At 32.7% G+C, this 24,419-nt stretch overlaps 1 protein-coding gene across 4 annotated transcripts; it reads right to left on the bottom strand.

Moving 5' to 3' along the window:
* Nucleotides 1-588: 588 nt before the first annotated feature.
* Nucleotides 589-23,321, bottom strand: LOC130894605 (uncharacterized). 4 transcript variants are annotated; one of them, XM_057801521.1, is made up of 10 exons: nucleotides 23,140-23,320; nucleotides 22,912-23,045; nucleotides 13,004-15,629; nucleotides 10,586-10,703; nucleotides 10,401-10,521; nucleotides 10,138-10,289; nucleotides 8,240-9,458; nucleotides 3,946-4,063; nucleotides 3,643-3,882; nucleotides 589-3,034 (listed from the first exon to the last, which is right to left on the bottom strand). In XM_057801521.1, the coding sequence occupies exons 3-10, from the start codon at nucleotides 15,614-15,616 to the stop codon at nucleotides 2,951-2,953; spliced, it is 4,665 nt and encodes a 1,554-aa protein (XP_057657504.1). In that variant the 5' UTR covers nucleotides 15,617-15,629; nucleotides 22,912-23,045; nucleotides 23,140-23,320; the 3' UTR covers nucleotides 589-2,950. The 4 variants fall into 4 exon arrangements, with proteins under 4 accessions (XP_057657504.1, XP_057657501.1, XP_057657503.1 ...); XM_057801518.1 differs by having other exon boundaries at nucleotides 13,004-15,625; nucleotides 22,912-23,321; XM_057801520.1 differs by lacking the exons at nucleotides 22,912-23,045; nucleotides 23,140-23,320 and adding an exon at nucleotides 19,142-19,280.
* Nucleotides 23,322-24,419: the final 1,098 nt, after the last annotated feature.

Below are 24,419 nucleotides of genomic sequence, written 5' to 3'. Positions count from 1 at the left end.
TAAACACAAATTTATTAAAAGTGAAAAATATAATAAACTAAACCAAATTGAAAGTCAACTACGTATATTATTCATACATAAAAAATTCTAACATGTTCATAGTGTAAATAAAAAATAAATGAAGTTTTAGAAAATAAAAGATACTTGCTGCTTAGTTCCTAAATATCACGCAGGCATTTGACAAAGTTGGGCATAATTGAAAATCAAAAAATATTTACTTTATTCCTAAATCTGTCAAAGACATTGATACTGTAAACCTTTATTGATTACTGGATAAATCATGTGATCGTTCTGTTCCACGAACAAAAATAGCGAACGCAACTATTTAAAGTGTACATTCGATCAGTTCCCGAACAATCTATTACCACAGATCTTTCAAAATAGACCACGTGATACAGTGAAGTTGTCGAGTATTATGACAGTCGGAAATCGGTTGGTTTTAAACTTAACCTCAAATATTCACCAAAAAGATAAATAAAAGTAGAGTGCATTCTTTAGATGTTTTGGTTTGAGTAACTAAAAGTTATAGTTCGTCGACGAGCGTCATATCTTGGTGTGTTAAGGTAGGAAGGAAATAAAAATCAAAAGTGTTTCAACAATTTCTTGTACTCTCTCAACAGGGGGGGAAACAATATTAACAAAATATGCATCCTGGCAATAATAATTAATACAAACAATTATTTACATTAAAAAATCAACATAACTATACATAACCTAACGAGTGTGTACTTATGCGCAAAGTATACCTAAAAACAGGTAAAAAAAATCTAGTTTTACAAACAGAATCTTAAATAAGATTAAACGTAAACGATTTCCATTGCTAAAAGATCCACAATCGAATAATCAATATCACCAACTTGAGTAAATAAAATTATTTTTTTATCAAATTGTATTAGAAAAGTTAAAATAATCAGTTTGAAATAAAAGAAACATCTTTTTACACATCGTCCAAATAATCCAAATTGGTGATATCGATAACACGGGATTGTAACCTTTAAATGAGAAATTTAAACAAAAAGATGCACCTTCTGATTTCATGGCAAAAAAGACTCTTGGAAAGTCTTTCGAACATAAATATTTACATCGCTTAAAAATATATCACATTTATCATATTTGACACATCAGAATATCGAGATGAATTATAAAACAAACAATTTCGTCAGTATTTATAGCAATGTAAGTGTGTTAGTGACTAAATCCAAAGGATTGAAGTCATTTTATAAAATATACTCTATAGCATCTATTTCCAAAGTGGATTCCGCAGAACCTAAGGTTCCCGTACAAAAAATTCCCAGGATTCTACAGAATTAGTACCAAAATCATAATTCATATTGACTACTTTCACACAATTTTAGACAAAAAAACTGAAAGAAAATAAGAACTACCACAACTGAATATATGATAAAATTCATGGAATCATTGTTAGATTACTTTCTAAGCACAAATGTCGATGTTTAATGATTAAAAAATGGATTCATCATCAAAAGGCAACTTATAAAGCTGTTTAATCTTGATTACGAAGCAGAAATAGATCTACATAGTTGATCGGTACTAAAACCCATAATTGAGTATATTTGTGAATGAATTTTGGTCTTGTTTTAGAAGTAGATACCCGAAAGTAGACAAAACTTCACTTCGCTAACATTTTTCATAAGATTCGTTGAAATGTGGTACAATAAATAATTTCGAATCAATATTGAATGTTATATAAAACTTTTAGGACTTAAAGAGTGATAAAACAGTGACATAATTCTATTCCTTCTGATAAAAGTTGACTTTAAAAAACTATTTTCACTATTAAAATATTTCTAATGAAAATTCGTGTCGTTTGATTTGTAATATTTTGATTTATATTTGGCGTAAGTCCAGTTAACTCAAAATTTTGGGAATCCCTGCTGTACAGAACCCGAATATAAATAAATACAGTCAAACTTGATTAAATAAAAAATTTTCATGGTTGAAACTCATGGTGATGTACAATAACCTACATTTTCTCTATATCTTGGAATAGTTCTTTTGATTTTAATCTCTATAATTGAAAAAGAAGAAAAATGGTAAAAGTTTTTATGTAAAATGCTAAAAGAAGCTACAGCTAAAGTTATTTTTCTGTTAAATTTTTGGAAACATACTGCGGGGAAGAAAAGTTTTGAAAAACTGATAAAAGTTGTTTTTGAACTCAAAATGTTGCGGAAGAAGTGACAAAGTTAATAAACAGGTGAAAGTTCTGAAAAATGAAAATAAAATTATTGAATTGGTGTCTAAATGGATATTAGGATACTGGTCATAGATAATTTTGAGAAAATAGAATCCGAAAGGCTGTAGAAATTGTGGAAAAAGTATATAAACAAGTGAAAACTTTGAAAAAACTGTGGAAGTACTGAAAAAATAAATATATGTCATGTAAAAAACAACAAGAAGTTATTTATTTAAACCAAAGGAACGACTAAGCTTGACACGACCACATCTAGTTGAATTCCAAAAGTTTCAATCACATTTTTATACATTTTTTCAAAAAACATTTCACCTACACTGGGAAACAGATTTTTTCTTTAGATAATATACTAACACGTTTCTCATTTTCGATAATTTTGTATAAAATTTAGTTTCAAATAGTCAATTATGTAAAATAGCAGCTAGATATGTAGATGTATTTATTTAGTTATTAAGAAGAAATATATTTTGAAAATTTGACTTGAAAATACGACTAAAATTGCCATTTTATGCCAAACGTACTGAAGAAAAATTCGTTCTATAATCCACCTATTTGAATATATAATATATATATATATATATATATAATTTCGTGTAAATAATAAAGTAATTCTGTAAGTAGAATGTTTTCAACAATAAAATAGTTTATAAAATGTATACTTTTCTTATTTTCATAGCTTTTGTTTTCTATATTCAGTCTTCAGCAGTTTTATAATAGCAAATATGTACAAAAATTGTTCTACGAATCCGCCATTATCGTTTCTCTCTGTTCTATTTCGTTCAGTTTGTTCGGATGATTGACGAATACTTTTTTCGCTAGAGTCTACAACAACAACAACAACCAAAATTATCAATCCAACAATTTCTCAACGAGTTTATACAATAAAATCATAATGTTATCATAATTTCTTGACTTATGGCTAGGAGGAATAGGAAGCATCCAGAATCATCGATTAGAATTATTTTGGAATATAAAGTAGATACTAAAACTTATTATTATTATTATTATTATTATTGGGCCAATCCGGGACTGAATTTCGTTTATTTTTTGATTTTAGGTGTCGAACGACTTATCTAGATGTTTCAAGACTTGATGTAGAACAATCGAAACTGTATGGAGTGTTCAAATACAAAATTTTTCCCATGGGAGTGAAAATTTGGAAAATATAAAGTAAATAGAAGCTTTTTGTGTCGTTTTATCATTATTGAGCTAGTCCGGGACTGCTCTTTGTTTGTGATGTCTAGTAAAAGCACCGAGTGACTTATCTGGAAGTTTCGAGGTGTGGATATTTGATCTAGAACAATCGGAAGCATACAGAACGTTCAAATTAAGTCCGAAACGTCTCAATGACAATTTTTACTTCGAAATTCCAAGTTGTTTTGTTTTATTTGTCACGATTATCATTATAAAAATATAAAATAAATAAATACCTTTAAACTTTCAAGGCACTGGTCCCCATCGCAAGTATTTATCTCAGTCAACAGACTGTTCGATCTCTCCAATTCTGCGTACAAACCGAAAGGTAACTTTTTCAAACATTCCAACCTCTGTATATGCATCTTGGATCGCAGATGTTTGGCTAGATGACCGTGAATCCGAAAAGCGATGTTACAATCCGAACATTTGAACGGTCTGGGTTCAGAAGAAGAAAGCGCAGGAGATGAGGATAACTGAAAAATCGATATATTTAAAAATATTAACGGATATGATGATAATTGAATGGAATCGCATACCTTGTTATGGTGACTAGCACTCCTTTCGTGTTTTTGTAAATGTCCTTTCGTTCTGAAACTAACGGAACATGAATCACAGCGGAAAGGTCTTTCTAAATAGTGGATATTCATGTGTAGCCTGAAAAAAATATAGACAAAAATCGATTAGTCACACATATCCATCCATTGAGTGAGTATTTGGGATTTGGAACCCCCCCATAACAATTTTTTTACACAATTATGGGTTTTTGGGATTTTAAAACCTCCCCTAACAATTTTTATTCATACAATTTTGAATTTTTGGGATTTGAAACCCCCTATAATAATTTTTTTCATTTCATTTTCTATATAAATGAGTCTTTGGAACCCTCTAATAACAAGTTTTTACACAATTATCCTTATAAGTGGGTTTTTGGAATTTAAAAAAACCCCATAATATTTTTTTCCATAAAATTATGGATTTTTGGGACTTGAAACCCTCCCCTAAGAATTTTTTCACACAATTATCATTATAAGTAGTATTTTGGAATTTAAAACAATCCAACAACAATTTTTTTTACACAATTATGAGTTTTTGGGATTTTAAAACCTCCCCTAACAATTTTTATTCACACAATTATGGATTTTTGGGACTTGAAACTCTCCCCTAAGAATTTTTTCACACAATTATCCTTATAAGTAGTATTTTGGAATTTAAAACAATCCAACAACAATTTTTTTTACACAATTATGAGTTTTTGGGATTTTAAAACCTCCCCTAACAATTTTTATTCACACAATTATAGATTTTTGGGACTTGAAACCCTCCCCTAAGAATTTTTTCACACAATTATCCTTATAAGTAGTATTTTGGAATTTAAAACAATCCAACAACAATTTTTTTTACACAATTATGGGTTTTTGGGATTTTAAAACCTCCCCTAACAATTTTTATTCATACAATTTTGAATTTTTGGGACTTGAAACTCTCCCCTAAGAATTTTTTCACACAATTATCCTTATAAGTAGTATTTTGGAATTTAAAACAATCCAACAACAATTTTTTTACACAATTATGGGTTTTTGGGATTTTAAAACCTCCCCTAACAATTTTTATTCACACAATTATGGATTTTTGGGACTTGAAACTCTTCCCTAAGAATTTTTTCACACAATTATCCTTATAAGTAGTATTTTGGAATTTAAAACAATCCAACAACAATTTTTTTTACACAATTATGAGTTTTTGGGATTTTAAAACCTCCCCTAACAATTTTTATTCACACAATTATGGATTTTTGGGACTTGAAACTCTCCCCTAAGAATTTTTTCACACAATTATCCTTATAAGTAGTATTTTGGAATTTAAAACAATCCAACAACAATTTTTTTTACACAATTATGAGTTTTTGGGATTTTAAAACCTCCCCTAACAATTTTTATTCACACAATTATGGATTTTTGGGACTTGAAACTCTTCCCTAAGAATTTTTTCACACAATTATCCTTATAAGTAGTATTTTGGAATTTAAAACAATCCAACAACAATTTTTTTACACAATTATGGGTTTTTGGGATTTTAAAACCTCCCCTAACAATTTTTATTCACACAATTATGGATTTTTGGGACTTGAAACTCTCCCCTAAGAATTTTTTCACACAATTATCCTTATAAGTAGTATTTTGGAATTTAAAACAATCCAACAACAATTTTTTTACACAATTATGGGTTTTTGGGATTTTAAAACCTCCCCTAACAATTTTTATTCACACAATTATGGATTTTTGGGACTTGAAACTCTCCCCTAAGAATTTTTTCACACAATTATCCTTATAAGTAGTATTTTGGAATTTAAAACAATCCAACAACAATTTTTTTACACAATTATGGGTTTTTGGGATTTTAAAACCTCCCCTAACAATTTTTATTCACACAATTATAGATTTTTGGGACTTGAAACCCTCCCCTAAGAATTTTTTCACACAATTATCATTATAAGTAGTATTTTGGAATTTAAAACAATCCAACAACAATTTTTTTTACACAATTATGAGTTTTTGGGATTTTAAAACCTCCCCTAACAATTTTTATTCACACAATTATGGATTTTTGGGACTTGAAACTCTTCCCTAAGAATTTTTTCACACAATTATCCTTATAAGTAGTATTTTGGAATTTAAAACAATCCAACAACAATTTTTTTACACAATTATGGGTTTTTGGGATTTTAAAACCTCCCCTAACAATTTTTATTCACACAATTATGGATTTTTGGGACTTGAAACTCTCCCCTAAGAATTTTTTCACACAATTATCCTTATAAGTAGTATTTTGGAATTTAAAACAATCCAACAACAATTTTTTTACACAATTATGGGTTTTTGGGATTTTAAAACCTCCCCTAACAATTTTTATTCACACAATTATGGATTTTTGGGACTTGAAACTCTCCCCTAAGAATTTTTTCACACAATTATCCTTATAAGTAGTATTTTGGAATTTAAAACAATCCAACAACAATTTTTTTACACAATTATGGGTTTTTGGGATTTTAAAACCTCCCCTAACAATTTTTATTCACACAATTATGGATTTTTGGGACTTGAAACTCTCCCCTAAGAATTTTTTCACACAATTATCCTTATAAGTAGTATTTTGGAATTTAAAACAATCCAACAACAATTTTTTTACACAATTATGGGTTTTTGGGATTTTAAAACCTCCCCTAACAATTTTTATTCACACAATTATGGATTTTTGGGACTTGAAACTCTCCCCTAAGAATTTTTTCACACAATTATCCTTATAAGTAGTATTTTGGAATTTAAAACAATCCAACAACAATTTTTTTTACACAATTATGAGTTTTTGGGATTTTAAAACCTCCCCTAACAATTTTTATTCACACAATTATGGATTTTTGGGACTTGAAACTCTCCCCTAAGAATTTTTTCACACAATTATCCTTATAAGTAGTATTTTGGAATTTAAAACAATCCAACAACAATTTTTTTACACAATTATGGGTTTTTGGGATTTTAAAACCTCCCCTAACAATTTTTATTCACACAATTATGGATTTTTGGGACTTGAAACTCTCCCCTAAGAATTTTTTCACACAATTATCCTTATAAGTAGTATTTTGGAATTTAAAACAATCCAACAACAATTTTTTTACACAATTATGGGTTTTTGGGATTTTAAAACCTCCCCTAACAATTTTTATTCACACAATTATGGATTTTTGGGACTTGAAACTCTCCCCTAAGAATTTTTTCACACAATTATCCTTATAAGTAGTATTTTGGAATTTAAAACAATCCAACAACAATTTTTTTTACACAATTATGAGTTTTTGGGATTTTAAAACCTCCCCTAACAATTTTTATTCACACAATTATGGATTTTTGGAACTTGAAACTCTCCCCTAAGAATTTTTTCACACAATTATCCTTATAAGTAGTATTTTGGAATTTAAAACAATCCAACAACAATTTTTTTTACACAATTATGAGTTTTTGGGATTTTAAAACCTCCCCTAACAATTTTTATTCACACAATTATGGATTTTTGGAACTTGAAACTCTCCCCTAAGAATTTTTTCACACAATTATCCTTATAAGTAGTATTTTGGAATTTAAAACAATCCAACAACAATTTTTTTTAAACAAATATGAATTTTTGGGATTTTAAAACCTCCCCTAACAATTTTTACACACAATTATTCTCAAAAGTGAGTTTTTGGAATTCGAAACCCCCCTTAAAAATTTGTCTTTACATAACAGACCTAAATTGAAGCCGACAGATGTTCTAAAACGCATTAAAGGATCAGGAATGAAAGAACTACTAGTTTTAGAGTCACCAAACTGAAACCGAACCGAAAATGGGGCGCAACAGATCTTTCAGACTATGATTGAAGTTGCTCGGAGTGAAATTTTAACTATCCACATATTCAAACTACCTAAATACATATAAAATGTGTTGACAAAATAATTATTTGATGTTAGGAACAACATTAGATAAATTAAGGTACAGAAACAGATAGTTTCGAAGGGGTTGGTATTAAATATAATAAAAATTAACAAAAAGCAATAATAATAAATTAGAGAATTTGAATAGAAAATATTAAACGTTGAAATATATTATATTCAACACTACAAATTACATTATTCGATCTACGTTTCGATGACCAAGCTACCGTCTTCAGAGACCGAAGAAGGTAAACCGAGCTATCTGAAGATGATAACTTGATTATCGAAACGTAGTAATTTATAGTTTGTTCAAACAGATACAGAAATTGGAGGAGGAGGAGGAGATAATGTGAAATAAACTCACCTAAGTTGTGAAGGTTTGTTAAAACTCTTGGAACAAATGGTGCAGCTCTTGTTCCCTTCGGATTTAACGATAATATCATTGACGTCCTTATTGACGGGTCCGAAATTAACAGTATTAATACCACCGTCTATATTTTCGTTTTTAGTGGCCAATTTTAAAAATTCGCTGGCGACGCTCTTCGCCAAAGTATTTTTCTCCAATTTGACTTGTTTGGTGGCAACATCGGCCAGAGTTTCCATGGCGCTGTTGTCGTAATCCGTATTGTTGCCAGGTTCTTCGTTGTAGTTCTGATGTTGATCTTGTGTATCCGCACTCAGAGGTCTCAATATGATAACGGTACCATTGTTGTTGTTGTTGTTGTTGTTATAAATAGGAATTTCTTCTCTGTCCTCGTTAATTTCCAATCGAGGAGGAGACTGTGGTTTCTGTAACGCGTTGAATATTTCGTTGGCGACGTTCTTTTCGCTCTCCGTCAACCTAAAATTATTCACCACCTCGTTTACTAACGTTCCGTTTAATTTTTCTTGATTATTCGCCATCGATAGATCCATAACTTCGTCGTTTTTCTGTATTTTGTTTTTATGGGGAAATTCCGTTATCGAAAATTTTCTTTTTCTTATATCCGACACGCTTTCGGCGGTTATTACGACGTCGTTTATTTTTAAAGTGGGTAGGGTTCGGTTGGGGGTAGTTGTGATGTTTTTAACGTTGTTTAAGGTCTCTTCGTAACAATAATTTTCGTTTTCGGGTAAATCGGGACTTAATTTTCCTTGGGGAACGTATTTTTTTATAACGTTGAACTGTTTAATACATTTCGGTTCTACTGGATTGGTAACACTTTCCGATAACTTATTTTCCGGTTCCGGTGAAGATAATACTACCTTTTCTCCTATTAAAACTGTGGTATAAGGATACGTCAAAGGTCTACTTATACTTCCCATTCCTAAATAGGTCCTAACGTTTTGATTTTCTGCAGTTTCTTCTGATGCCGATATATTCAGCTCCATCGTTTTGAAACTTGGACTCATCGTTGTGTTTGGTTGATCTAGGAATTTGTTTTTGGCGTAAATTGTCTTTGAAACGTGCGCCAGTTCTTCTGTGGTCATAAATGCCTCTGTGGGGCTCTTCGTGCCTATGTTACCGGATGTTTGGGTAGGTTTTTGCGAAAGAGACAACAGACCGTAGGCCGCTTCGTGTTCTTGTTGACGCGTCGATTCGTCTAAAACGAAAAATAATTTAAAATACATCCTAGATTTTAATAAAATAAAACAAATATACCATTTACTAGGCCTTACAACATAATTGATATCCGTTGAGGCTTAAAGTTCTATCTATCTTTCAACTAATCGATAATAAAATAATAATTATACACTCCAGAACTAAATTAAAACATATATTTGAAGATGAGGAATAAATAGACTTAAATATGGGGAATTTTATCTTAAAATAAATTCAGAAAACTGAATTTTACTATATAAAACAGTAAACAATCCAATTTTGGTAGGTACAGCATAGAATTGTGGGTAAAAACAGTATAAAACTATCATATAAATAATTTTTTATGTCACTAGTCATAATTCCAAGCAAATGTTATATTAAGAGCTTCAAATATAAAAAAAATAATAAAATAGAGAAGCTAAAAATGATTATAAAGTTAAAAGCGATAAAAATTAAAGATAGCGAATTAATTTAATTTCTATATCTCTATAAAAGACTCATGATGAGCTAATGTTGCTTCCCAATCAGCTCCTAACGATATTTTGGCTTTTATATGTACATATAAAAAAAGTTTGTTAACAAAATTTTCATTCAAAGAATCATTATTGAATGTTTAGGTGAAGTAAAATGCTTTTAATCCTATTTGAATGCCGCGGAAACAAATTATTTCAATCACTTACCGCTACTATCCATTCCGCTGTCGTCAGTATCAGATTCAGAGCTCTGAGCGCTTTGTTGGGCTGATGAAGACGACGATCCCGTACTAGTTGTGGAATTTTTCGAATGGGCCTTACTTTTCATATGTTTGGTTAAGTTTCCTTTAGTTTTGAAACTTTAAAAAATTAAAAACAAATGGACTTATAAAACCATAATTAGTTTGATAAGATTTTCTGATAAACATATAAATTCGTAATAATATGAACCGTAAAGAGAAAAAAATTACCTGAAATTACAATGACTGCAAGTATAAGGCCTATCGTTTGAATGTGTCCTGATGTGCTTTTTAAGCATAGACGGTTTTTTACAACGAATCCCACATTGGTCGCATACATATCGGCCTCTACCTATAACAAATTCAAAAAAAATCTCAAAAATATTTCAAATTTGAAACTATTAAGCTTGTCTTACCCCTGCCTCGAACGTAAATATAATCTTCGTTACATTCGTACCCGCCTAAAATTGTATTATTCTTCTGTGGCTCGTCTTCTTTTTCAGATTGTGCCGATGACGTTTCCGTAATGACAAACTGTGAATAAAAAATTAATTAAAGACATGATTTAACGAAAAAAAATAGTGTTTTTGGCATTTATTTACTATAATATACTAAAATTTTCAATAATAAATGTTTTATTATACAATAAAACTCCATGGAATAAAAATCGGATTAAATAATGGCTGTAAAGGGATTATAAACAAGTATAAAAAAGAATGACATATATATATACAAATTTAAAATTTTTATATTTCAACGTATTTATTAAAAGGTTAAGTATATTTCTAATTTGTTTATTGTATATTTAGTATAATTATTTAAATTTAATATAAGTTAAACATCTTAATACATTTGTGTTTATAAAGCAGCAATTAAGTGAGAAGCTTGAAGGTAATTCACTCTCTACAATATTTTTTCTAAACTTAAAATATGAATAGTTTCTAATAGGCTATTATTTTAATTAATGTCCTTATATTAATAAATTTTTTCAATAGTATCAATGTTTATATGGTAAATTTGAATGGAAGTGTGAAAATATTCCACATAATCTAATATTTGATTTCTTTATCAGTTGAAATAGTTATTGAATTTGTAATATCTCTGAATAACGTATTAATCTGATTTTATTCACGTTTAATGATTACCTAATACAAATTTTGAAAGTATAGATGCACTGTAATGTTTATCGATTATAATTAATGTAATAAAACAAAAAAAATAGTACAATAGCTCCTTCTAGACCAAAATATTCCGGAATTAAAATAGCTTCCGGGCGGAGGCTGATCTGGAGGTTGTATCAAGCAAAAACATTTTCAAGGTTGTACACCAACATCTGCAGTTGAGGAAATTTCATATTTTGGCTCTAGCAGAAATAAAGAGAATCTCGAATCTTCAGAATTCCATGTTACGACAACTTTGCCAACAGGTTTGGAATTATATATTGGCCAAATGGAAGCATCTAAAAGACTTTCTTGTTATGTTTCCTTGGAACGACGTTTACTTCGATTCCAATGACCTTTCAGTGCGTACAAACGAGATTTCGGAAGTAGTCTTGGCAGGTATGGAAGCCCATATTCCTTACACCTTCAAAATTCGCTTGTGGGGAGTTGAGGTTGGGAGCAATACGTCCTAGAATAGTCACGTGACCGAATTAGCTACGACATTTTCACAAAAACTCTTCAAGACCAAAAACTACATACTGCGCAACAGCTTCTAATCCTCTACAAGAACCAGATTCGTTTTTCCTTGGAGTATTGCTCCCAAGCACACCCTCAGGACGCTCCAGTCGATACAGAAGAGTCCAATGTGACTAATAAGTGACCCAGAGCTGACCAGAAACTGCAGTTGAGGATTTGGTACTGTCTGGGCATGGAATATCATCATTGGATCCCAAACACACCTTCAGGACCCTAGACTCGATACAATAAGAGTCCAATCGGACTTACAAGCGACCTAGAGCTGACCAGAACCTGCAGTTGAGGATTTGGTACTGTCTGGGCATAAAAAATCATCATTGGATCCCAAACACACCTTCAGGACCCTAAATTCGATACAGGAAGAGTCCAATCCGACTTACAAGCGACCCGGAGCTGATCAGAACCTACAGTTGAGGATTTGGTACTGTCTGGGCATAAAAAATCATCATTGGATCCCAAACACACCTTCAGGACCCTAGACTCGATACAGTAAGAGTCCAATCGGACTTACAAGCGACCTAGAGCTGACCAGAACCTGCAGTTGAGGATTTGGTACTGTCTGGGCATAAAAAATCATCATTGGATCCCAAACACACCTACAGGACCCTAGACTCGATACAGTAAGAGTCCAATCCGACTTACAAGCGACCTAGAGCTGACCAGAACCTGCAGTTGAGGATTTGGTACTGTCTGGGCATAAAAAATCATCATTGGATCCCAAACACACCTACAGGACCCTAGATTCGGTACAGGAAGAGTCCAATCCGACTTACAAGCGACCTAGAGCTGACCAGAACCTGCAGTTGAGGATTTGGTACTGTCTGGGCATAAAAAATCATCATTGGATCCCAAACACACCTACAGGACCCTAGATTCGGTACAGGAAGAGTCCAATCCGACTTACAAGCGACCTAGAGCTGACCAGAACCTGCAGTTGAGGATTTGGTACTGTCTGGGCATAAAAAATCATCATTGGATCCCAAACACACCTACAGGACCCTAGATTCGGTACAGGAAGAGTCCAATCCGACTTACAAGCGACCCGGAGCTGACCAGAACCTGCAGTTGAGGATTTGGTACAGTCTGGGCATGGAATGTATGTATGTATGTATGTACAAGGAAAAGTTGTATACTTACCTTATAACTAGAATGTATGATTAGATTAGCCGAAGTCTTCCCCGCTATACTGTAACTCTTGTTAATCTGCCTGGAATCGTAGTCGCTGACGTACAATTTATCCTGTTTGGTATCCTGCTGCCTCCATTCGGAGTACATGCTCAATTTCTTGAAGTGGGGCACGTAAAAAGGTTGCGTCTTGTTCAAAGTACAATACACCGGTCTCGTGGAACTCTTCAATCCCAAATAACTGAAATAATTGCCGTGAAGAAAATGCTCGGCGTACTTTTTGGCGACTCGAGGCGTATCGGGGCTGATCAGGATCTGATTGAACATCGTCGGCGTCAAGCCGTGGTGTTGTTTCAAAGACGCCGTCGTCGGTTTCAAAGCCAAACTATTTGGTCTGGCGAATTTCTTGATTTCCCCCTCGGCGGATTTGTCTTCCGCACATTTCGTATCGGAACCGTCCGATTTCGGGGATCTACTCAATCTTTCCGGTAGCAAAAAATTGGCCGTCGTCGTTCTAATTTGCACCGGATTATTATTATTATTATTATTATTATTATTTTTGGGCGATTTGATCAGTTTATCGGGTTGCGCGAATAACCTCGCGCCGTTTTTATCCTGGGGGTAAGTTTCCGTCGGTTTCGGAGATCGGTCCGTCATCGGAGGGGGTAAATTTTGTCGGATCGGGGGGGAATTTTCGACTACGGGCCCCGGCATACCCGGCACGTGTCTAACGACTTGACCGTTCACCAATAGATTCAGAGGATTGTACAAATTGGTTTTAACGTCGCCGGGGGGGGTTCGATGATTAAAATTCGTAGGTACCGCTGGTTGTCTAATATTAGGCGTCAACATTTTAAGAGCGTTCTGACTAAAATCGATTATATTCTTATATAGAGGACTCGATTCTTCCGGATACGATTTAATAATCGATACGTCGTCGTCGATATTTCGAGTTGTATCGAACGTAAAAATCGATTTATCGAAATCTATATTTTCTTTGGGGGTTTTCGTGTCGGATTTATTGGTATTCGTTAAAACGGTGCCTCCGGATTGTAAACTAGTTTTGACGACTCGATTTTCGCTTAAATTACCGATAAAATTCGCATCTTTATCGAATTCGTCTTCGATTTTGAAGGTTTTCGATTCGCCCGACGAATGAACTTTCACTTCCCCCCCGAATAATTTGATGCGGGGTTTTTTATCTTTATCGAAGGAAAGGGGGGACGATAGATAATTGGGCGGCGAGGATGCGGTTTCCCCTCGATTAACCAGAGGTAGATTTCCGCTATCGAAGGAAAACGATTTGGTTTTGTCGCTTTCTATTAGTCGAGTTTTGCCTAGGAACGGTCCCGGGGAGTCGAGGGGGAATTGCATCCGAGGAATGTTGTCGAAAGCGTTTTTGTTGTGCGTTAATATCGAAGCGACGTTCACCGAACTACTTCTAGTATATTTCGGCCCGGCGGATTTTCCTTTGCAATTTCTGTATTTGTGGACGTCCAATTCGGTGACCGTTTGGAAGATCATCTTGCAATGGGGGCATTGCATGTCGGAGGAGCTCAGATTTTTCAGCAGGAGTTCTTTGATTAGGCTCTTTTGGATTACCGGTTCGGTTACTTCGCTCATGGATCTCTTTCTGTTTTTGGTGAGATTGAGCGGCTCGTCGTGGCGGATTTCTTTTTGTACGAACGTCTCGCTGGGTTGCGGCGCCGAGGAATTGTTTCTATTTATGATTTTGTTAATTTGATGCGACACGAATCGGGTGGTCGACGTATTCGGCGCGTCTTCGGTACTATCTTGCGGGGGATTATCGAATAATTTCGCCGTATGGAACCTGGGTTTGTACGGTTTCTTCGGTTCGTCTTTGAATTCCGAATCGTTCGGCGGGTTTTTCGCTATTTCGGACTCGTTGTTCGCGTCCGGAGGTTTGGTCACTAATAATCTGTTGGCGTGCGTCCTGGATCTGCAATGTTTGTAGAGGTTCGATCTGGTTTTGAAGGAGAAGCCGCAACTTTCGCAGGGGTACGGCCTTTCGTTGGTGTGGGCTCTGATGTGTTTTTGCAAAACGCTCGGTTTCGAGCAGACTAAATTGCAATAGGGGCAAACGTATTTTCCGACGGAGTTTTTTTGTTCGTCGTATTTGGGAGTCGACGTTTCTTCCGGTTTGACGTCGTCTCGATGGAAATTGGCGTTGAATGACCCGTAATTGTCTCCGGAGTAAATGTAGTTGGTGGTCGGGTAAACGTTGTTCAAAATGGAAGACGTGCTACTAGTATTATCTGTATAGTTGGTCTGTTTAGTATCAAAACTAGTCGGTCGATGATGATCTGGTTGTTTCGAAACTACATATGATATGTAAGAGTTCGAAGATTGTTGATTTCCTACTGATATGGAAGACTTGGCGTTCGACGTACGCGAAGGGCTGCTATTTGTACTTTGATTTGGCACAGGTTCGATATTGTCCGTTTTATCCATTTTTTCTTTTTCGATTTTTTCTTTTTGATCGGTTTTTTGCGCGAACGTCTCCACCGGAGCGCTCTTCTTGTTTTCCTTGTCATTTTGGATTATGGATTCCACGTTAATTTGTTTCTTGAATTTTTTGTGCAGGTAACTGTCGCTTTTTTCCATAGCTAAATTCTACCTGAAACAAATACGTATCAATTATTATATTGACGCTAACCGTAGATGAAATTGCTTCCGCAGCCACAATATTATCCAAAACTGAGTCTCCGGCGACTGTTAACTGCAACGATGTAAGAATTAGAGGCGCCAGAAGAGACGGTGCCACAAAAACCGACTTTTGTTGTCGAGGAACTACCTGAAGAAGTGCAGGAACCTGCAAAAACAATTGACGGAACTCCAAATAGCTTCCGCGGCCACAATATTATCCAAAACTGAGTCTCCGGCGACTGTTAACTGCAACGATGTAAGAATTAGATGCGCCAGAAGAGACGGTGCCACAAAAACCGACTTTTGTTGTCGAGGAACTATCTGAAGAAGTGCAGGAACCTGCAAAAACAATTGACGGAACGCCAAATTGCTTCCGCAGCCACAATATTATCCAAAACTGAGTCCCCAGCGACTGTTAACTGCAACGATGTAAGAATTAGAGGCGCCAGAAGAGACGGTGCCACAAAAACCGACTTTTGTTGTCGAGGAACTACCTGAAGCTGTTCTCATTCATCAAAAAATGCTCAAAAGAGAGAGGTATCTTTTAAATGGAAAAAAACATCGTCGAACAAAACTATTTTGATTCCAAAATGCGCGAAATTACGTCACAAACCGTTTTATGTGATCCCCAGACTAAAAATAGAATTGGCAACGTTGTAACTCATTCATAAATGATAAATCCGAGGAAGTTTATAGAATGCACTATATCAAATATCAAATAATAAATAATATTGCCAAGTAATTCTATTTCTAAGACGAATATTTCCAATAAAATTTTTATCTAATTCGTAAAAAGTGTACATCTTAAAATAATATGGCAACGTTGTAATCGCCATACTTGAAGCGCTGCAATTGAATCGTCCGCTGTCATATCTCAATAAAATGTTGGGTTATGAAATTTATTTCGCAAATTACGTTAATTACAACAGCAAACAAAATGAAAATAAATCATATCCTCACTATGACGACCTTGTATATTAAACTAGAACTCTAAAAAACTGGTATGAATCGTATATATACAAAAGGTAATGATCTTCAGGTAAATTATTCAATTTAAGGTAAATATATCGAATATTTAGAAAATAATGTTTCATATTACTTGAATTACAAATAATTTAAGGCCCTTCTAACAATATTTTCAACTAATAAAACTTAGACACATCCACTTTGATATTTCATTCACTAAAACAGTTATCACAATAAAATTTATCAACAAAATATATTAATTATTATCAATTAATTATTCACCAATAAATATCTAGATTTTATTTAAAAAAAAACCTGAAATTTTTATCGAATTTGTTTGAAATAACCATTTTAAAATAATAACTTTCCTGAAACAACTTGGCAACGTTGTAATCACCATACTTTGAGCGCGTGAAACGCCTTCATAAAATGTAGGGTTATGAAATCATCCAAAATTTCTTTTACAAATTACGTTAAAAACAAGATATAAATCGTATTATCGCAGTGACGACCCTGTATATTGAACTAAAAAATTTGCATGAGTTACATATAAAAAAAGCGAAACTATTTTAAAAAGAAAATATTTTTAAAAAAAACCTAACTACTCGTATATTGAACTACATTGAAGAATACAGTGTTGACGTTATCACAATAATAACCTATCAGTGTTTGAAGCTCGCTACTAAAAAATTTGCTACATTGTCAGATCGATTTCAATTCTGTAAGACTATTTAGATTACACGTACAGTCTTTCACAAAATGACGATCTTTTTGTTATTTGATACTTGCGTTACGAGTTACAATGTATGGTACGAAAATTTATGCATTCGATTGTACCTGACCTTTGATTTGACCGCGTGCATTTTATATAACGAACAAATTTTTATTTTCAATAACTTTATCTAAAATTTTTATTTCTTATAATTCTTAGGATGTTTCAATTGAAGACAAATCGAAACATGATTTATTGTTGAATGTAAATATACGTCACGCGAGAGTCGTTTTGATTTGTACATTCGATCACCTCATCAGTCGAGAACGGAATACAAAGTCCGACGCGTATTTTTATAATTTTTTTTACTTTAGTATGCGCGTTACTTTTAAATTCATTCCTGTTGTTGTCTTTTTGTAAAAAGGGAAACCGATTTTTTATATTATTATGACATAACATGGAAAAATGCTCGGCGTAAATTTTATATTTGGATTTTTAGTGAGAATAATGAATTAAAACGTGATAACTCGTTTCCTTATCTGAATTAAAAGTAAATAACGGATGACGTGGTAATAACTAGTTTAATTTTTAAATTTCGTTTATTAAAATAAAAACAACTTCAAGATTATTTCCAAGTTTTAACATGGAATATTTGTTGCTGTTTGCTACAATGACATTGACAGTCCAACGTATCATGATGTTTACGTTGTTGACAGATCTCCAATTTTTCTGGTAACCTAATGCTAGTACATTAAAGAAAAATAGATTTTGACAGTCGCACCTATTATGGTAATTACGTTGTTGCCAGATCTAAAATATTTCTGGATACCCGATTTTAATACATCGAGGAAGTAAAATATAATTTAGCCAGTTTAACATGTCATGATACAAAGTTTTATAATTTGATGAATCTTTTTTATGTTTAACACTGTTGTTGTCAAATCTTTGAAAGGATTTTTTATTTATTTATGTTTACAATAACGTTGTTGCCATATCTCGACCATTTTCTGGAAATTCGATATATTTATCTTAAGATGTTATTTACATTGTTGTCAGATCTCAAATTTTTCAGGGAGTATAATACATTCATAATTTAGTAATGACTTTAATATGTTATGATCACATTTACGTTGTTGTCAGACTTCAATTTAATCTTGATATCTAATATATTTAGAAAACGTAAAGATTATGTAATTTTTGATGTTTTTTTTGTAGCGTAGCTTACACGTCGTGTGTCGAGTTTTGTAACTTACGTTTAATTAAAATCCAAAATGAGTTTTTTAACGCGTTAATCCTTATCACTGAAACCGTTATTAAATATTTTAGTACACAACACCGTAGTAACTATAAAACTAAATAAACTTATCACTCGACGTAAACCATTATGTCGAATAGAAAAATTAACGAAAAAAAAAATAATATTTCTCAAAATATTCACCATAAAGTGTGATAGTGACGACAACGCATTAATAAAATTGTACACACACATACAGTGAATCATTTGTTAAGTTATATTCTCGAGAATTGATAAGAACTCGAAGTGATAATGAAAATTTGTAATAGAAATATACCGGGCGTACCTTATTTCAGATGTATAATATTTAATTACTACAATAAACAATATTTATTAAAAATTTTAAATAATCACAAGTATTTATATCCAAAATATCCAAAAATAAAAAAAAACCTGTTTATTCCCGGCTATTTATGATAAAAAAAAATATTTTAATCCGCTAAATACATTCTATTAAAATTATTTTCCCTTATATTATAGTAGAAACGGCAACGTCGCAAAAATAAACAACCTGCTTGCATCTGCTTCTCTCCCGGTTTGTGATTCGTCGATGAACCGGCCGAAGTCAACTAACATTTCTCGGTATTGCCAAGGTAGAGCTCGATTCGATATATTCGTTATCACTTCTCGGAATTCCACATGAGACTGCCGCGATTGTCTCTTCTTTCTTCTATACAATAATTTTATTTTGAAACGCGATTCCCGTTCGGTTTTGTTGATGTTGTAAGACGCTGTAGGCTCGTAACTTTCGTACAAGTGATCGAGAATTGCCTCGAGTTTCGAATCAATGCACGGAGAGGATCAATTGCACTGAGTGTTCGTAGGAAATAATCATTATAAATTATTTCGAAAAACATTTACGAAATAAATTGTAATTAGTTAAGATTGTTGACAGTAGCGGTCGGGGTATTCAAAAATCAAATTTTGTACAGTGATGGAAAAGAATTTTTAACGATTTCGTGATAACTAAAACTCGCAATATTGTGATGAAATTTTTTATGAATTTAATTTGGAAGCTGATGTATCACGTGACATCGTTTATATTCGATTTCTATAGATGACGCTAGTTACATGGTCCGTACTAAGTAACGAATAGGTAACTAAGATCAGTCGTCGGCCATATTTGAATATTTTTTCAAATTTGTCTATTTAAGTAGTACTTTATATACAATTATCGAATATTCAAACTAATTTTGTGCATTTTTAACTTTACGATATATAGTCTACGTCTTCAAATAAGATATAGGGGAGAGTGGAACATTGTTCTAAAAAAAAATCTCTAAGTCCGGTTCTGCTTAGTCCATTTTTATGAACTTGATGTTTATTAAAGAAGCTTTTGTTCAGAAATACAAAATATATCAATTTTAAGCAGTTTAATTAGCAACGTGAGTACTAGAGGGCGTTATTTCATATATTTGAGGTATTATGCATTTTATTGTACAAATTTAAATAGAAGCATAAAAATTAGAATAGGTTTTCAAAAAGTAAACTAATTTAACATTAAAATAGCGAAAACCGCACATCGATATCTTTTTTCTGTCCCGAGATATTTTAAAAAATGTGTAATCAACGAGAATTTTTTCTTCATTTCGTATTAAACTTTTATATTTTTGTTAAAGCGCAATAAGAGTGAAATTTTAAATTTGAAAATAATATACTACCGAATACAAGTATAAAGTAAAAAATATGTTTTCGTGATTTCCAAATTTAATCTCACAAAGTTCAGTGCAGTTGATCCGCACCATACATTTCTTTTATAATTCAAATAGAAGGATGCTCCTTTATTTAAATTATATAATATATCTAGTTCGAGGTGCTTGACTTTGACTTTTACAACGATTTTATTCCAGGAAATTAACTTTTTTTTTTACCTGAAAGCAGGGTGACAACAAAACCACCTGCCTACCTTTTACGATATAACATTATCATTTATACGATTCGCCATATTGAACAAGTTAAATTTGACATTTATTTATGATTTTTAGGTTAAAAGCAGTTACATAGGAGAACAATAATAAAATAGAGATGGGAAATTTAGATATAACTATAAAAATAACATAATATAGGTTACGATAATTTTTACATTGTTGTCATATCTACATTCGATTGAATTGAATGAATACTATTTTATTAAGAACGTTGATAAGTTATACCAACGAAAAATTTATTGTATACGTAGGCAGGTCATAATATACCTCCGCAAAACTACCTTGATAGATAAATACGTTGTTTATACGAACGGAACGATAACAAGTCGTTGCAGCGATACGGGATTTCCTGTATTTCTTACAAAACCGCAATTTAATAACGACGTTTTCGTAGAAATCAATAAATTCTTACCGAGAAGAGTTGAAAAATTGCAGGCGATTGTATCCACGATGCAATCCGCGATGTTGACATTGAAATTTAAAAATTTGTATTTAACCTTGAAATGTATTTAACAAAACTGGAGCTTTAAACGAGAAAAAAAAATTTCAAAGTTGGCAACGCTACTGCATCGCCCACGTACATTCTAATTTCAATAACATTAGAATGTTAAATGGGGGATTTCCTCACTTTTATACAGGGTAGTCCAAAGAAGCACCGTTCGGACTGGCTGGTGCAATTTATTGACCAAGAAAAAAAAATTGTGTCAATTTCGACTTGCGGAAAATCGTCAACGGAAAACTTGTCAATATTTTGCGAAAGTTGGGTTATGTAGAAGCGCCCAACATAACCTAACCTAACCTAAAAACGTATCTAAACTATCGCTCCGTGCAGACGCTACACATTCCGCCATTGTTTACATCCAGGCGTCAGTCGGCGTTGTGCTATAGCCTCATGAGTGATGGTGTTGTGCGTGAATGGTGTTTAAAGTTTAATGATGGCCGTAATGACGATGTATGCATGATGAATAGGGTCAAGGACGTAAATTCAGCCGTTGAATTCCGGATATAACCTAATTAATAACAAAATCATGAATAAACTATCAAATAAGGGGTCGAAGCTTTCATTGTGCTAATCCTTAAGCCTCTTGGGGACACTACATCTTACGGACCAAATAGTCAGAACCGATTTTAAGCGCCTGCAGTCTAATACCTAACCTCCAATTTGAATTACGAAAGCAACAAGTCCCTTCACAAAAAAATGTACCTTCTGGAGAATAAAAATACTGTTCGGGTGCCTTTTCAGATATCGCCAAGGCATTCGACAAGGTCTGGCACAAATGTTGAAAAAAAAATCACAGTTTGCTTACTGGAAACCGTACAAATACATTTGACCCACCCTGTATATTAATAATAATTGTATGGTGAAGTGAAAGGTTAAATCCCAACAAATTAATTTTTTTTTTTCAAATCCAAGGCGATTTCGCGACTCGTTTTATGTGGAAATTTATCAAGATTTTTAAGTAAATAGCGAGAGAGATCCCCCTCCGTATAGTTTTAAAATAGAAATTGACAATAAAAAACAATATCGAATGGTTCCAAGAAATCCGATGGTTTAAACAGCAATGGGTATGCGTCACCCAATAGAGGTCAAAACAAGTGACGTTAGAATCCCTAAATCGTCGATTTAACACACAGCCTTGTTGCCAGTAAAAAAATATCATTTTGCGTAGTGTAGAGATGGTAAGTTAATTGTACGGAATTTAAATACCTTATTGATTATCGAGAACGTCTATAAACGCGTATTTATAAATCTGTATAATCCCATCTCTATTAATTAGCATCGGTAAACGGACAATGATTATGTCGACAGTAATATACATAAGTAAATTCATTAGATTTCAGAATTTACTTGCGCAAAGTGTTAATTATTTATTGAAATGTCATATGAACTTTTGAATGACCCTGGAAAATTATAATACTTAATTCAAATAAGGGAATTTCTTTGATATTATAATTTACGTTGACAACAATAAGTGTCTTTTCACAATAACAATAATTAAAATTTCTATTTTTCGAAATATTGTAGAATTAATCGGATTTCGTAAAATATGTGACGACGTGGCAACTATGCTCAGTTCGCAACATGTGGTGGTATGATGGAATCCGTGCGGGAAAAAGGGGGCAACGATCGTCGAATCGAGACAGACAGCGTATGACGCCAAAGTGATAGTCACTGCGGCGCCAGTTAGTACAATACCGTGCAAAATTTTGTATGAAGATTAATTTAGTTATCACCTAATAATACTCGAAAATTCGATAGCAGTATCATAAGTAGTTAGGCAACTCTAATCACATCTTAATACATTTTAAATATGCGATAAATTACTAGATAACAATATAGAAATGTACTTACCTTACTTGTTAATAGCGAAATTCGCCTACGTACTATTACAAAACCACAATGTTTACATTATGCTAACACTATCTTAACTCCATTCATCGATTTTTTACAAACACACATAATACACAATTATTTCGATACGAGACCTGTAAAATTTACTAAATTACGAAAATATAGAGTTGGCACTTTTTAATAATGTTGATTTATCACTTATTGTAATGTTTCATGACTCTTACGCACTTATCTTGAAAGATTTCCTACTAATTTTAGATAAATCTACAGATACTGCGTGTACAAAATACACTAAATATGATATGATGGGTCACACGGCGCCATGTTTACTTGTTTGACTCTTCCGTCTCTCTCTCTCACCCGCGCGCTTCTAGCAATCGTTTTATAAAGCTGACCATGCACGTACTTTTTATCCATACGGAATATTTCATACACTTTACATTCTATTAGAATTTACACATATTGTACTATAATAATAAACAATGTCAATTAACTCGTTTGTTATTTTGTTTTATTTTTTTTTATATTACCCACTTTTATAGAATCTTTCTTTAAGCTATTTTCTTCGTTGTTTGTTTGAGTTGAATTGAAAATATACGGAGAATGTTTTATTTTTGGTCATAAAAAATCGAAAAATTGTTATTTTCCATCATTTTTTTTACTTTTTAAATTTTTTTCGAGTCGATAAAGAATCCAAAAAACACAAATTCGCGGATTTGGTTTCGAAAAATGTACTTAAAATTGTTGTTTCGAAGAATACTTATTTTTTTGAGATCGTACATACAAAAACGAATTAATTCGAAAGGAATTCGGTAAAAAAAAAACAATTTAATCTCACAATTTAAACAGTTCTCACAAATTATTAATATACCTACCTTTTGTTGAATGCTAAGATGGAAAATACATAATTAAGAGTCTCATACTTTTCATTTTTGTCCAAAAATAATCAAAATACGTATTTTTTTATATTCTCCACGTATATAAAATTATTTAGACAACTTCTATTTGAGCTGAAAATGCAAAAACTTTGTATATTAATCTCAACACAGTAAAATACGTCTGTTATTGATTAATATATTGATAAAAATCAAAACTAACGTATTTAAAAAACAAAATGTTTAATTTTTTAAACTAGTGTAATATTTGTCGTGTGTGGTTGGCTTAAATTCGTCAGTTTCATTCTGGAATACTACTCCCCCCTCTCCCTTCCCATGCCGCTCCCAAACGTCAAGACATTTGTTATTCTACCTCTTTCTTCGAAAACTTTCAAACCTGTTTAAGCACTAGCCAGCAGCTGTCTTTGTCTGCGCTTGGATTCACCTTAACATCAGCACATACGGTTCGTTCTTTCTAATACGTATCGCTTTCCTTATTTATTTTTTTGCCAAATGTGCGATAGCTACGAGTTTGTTCAAAGTCTATTTATATATATATATAAAAAAAAAACAATTTGATAGCAATTCCGAACAGTCATCGATATAAAACCGTATCAATTCAATTGATTAACT

This window comes from Diorhabda carinulata, chromosome 5, assembly GCF_026250575.1.
Source record: "Diorhabda carinulata isolate Delta chromosome 5, icDioCari1.1, whole genome shotgun sequence".
NCBI classification, from domain to species: Eukaryota; Metazoa; Arthropoda; class Insecta; order Coleoptera; family Chrysomelidae; genus Diorhabda; species Diorhabda carinulata.
The sequence above is the reverse complement of the archived record's forward strand: the minus strand, read 5'-3'. Positions and strand labels throughout refer to the sequence as shown.

Bases quoted from the DNA above. Each gene is read 5' to 3' on its own strand.
- LOC130894605 (XM_057801518.1), bottom strand. From the start codon at position 15,616: ATGGAAAAAAGCGACAGTTACCTGCACAAAAAATTCAAGAAACAAATT. The intron at 10,290-10,400 runs GTAATTTTTTTC...AATTTTTTAAAG, and splicing joins TGCAGTCATTGTAATTTCAG to TTTCAAAACTAAAGGAAACT. The intron at 4,064-8,239 runs GTGAGTTTATTT...TATTTTTTTCAG, and splicing joins AACAAACCTTCACAACTTAG to GCTACACATGAATATCCACT.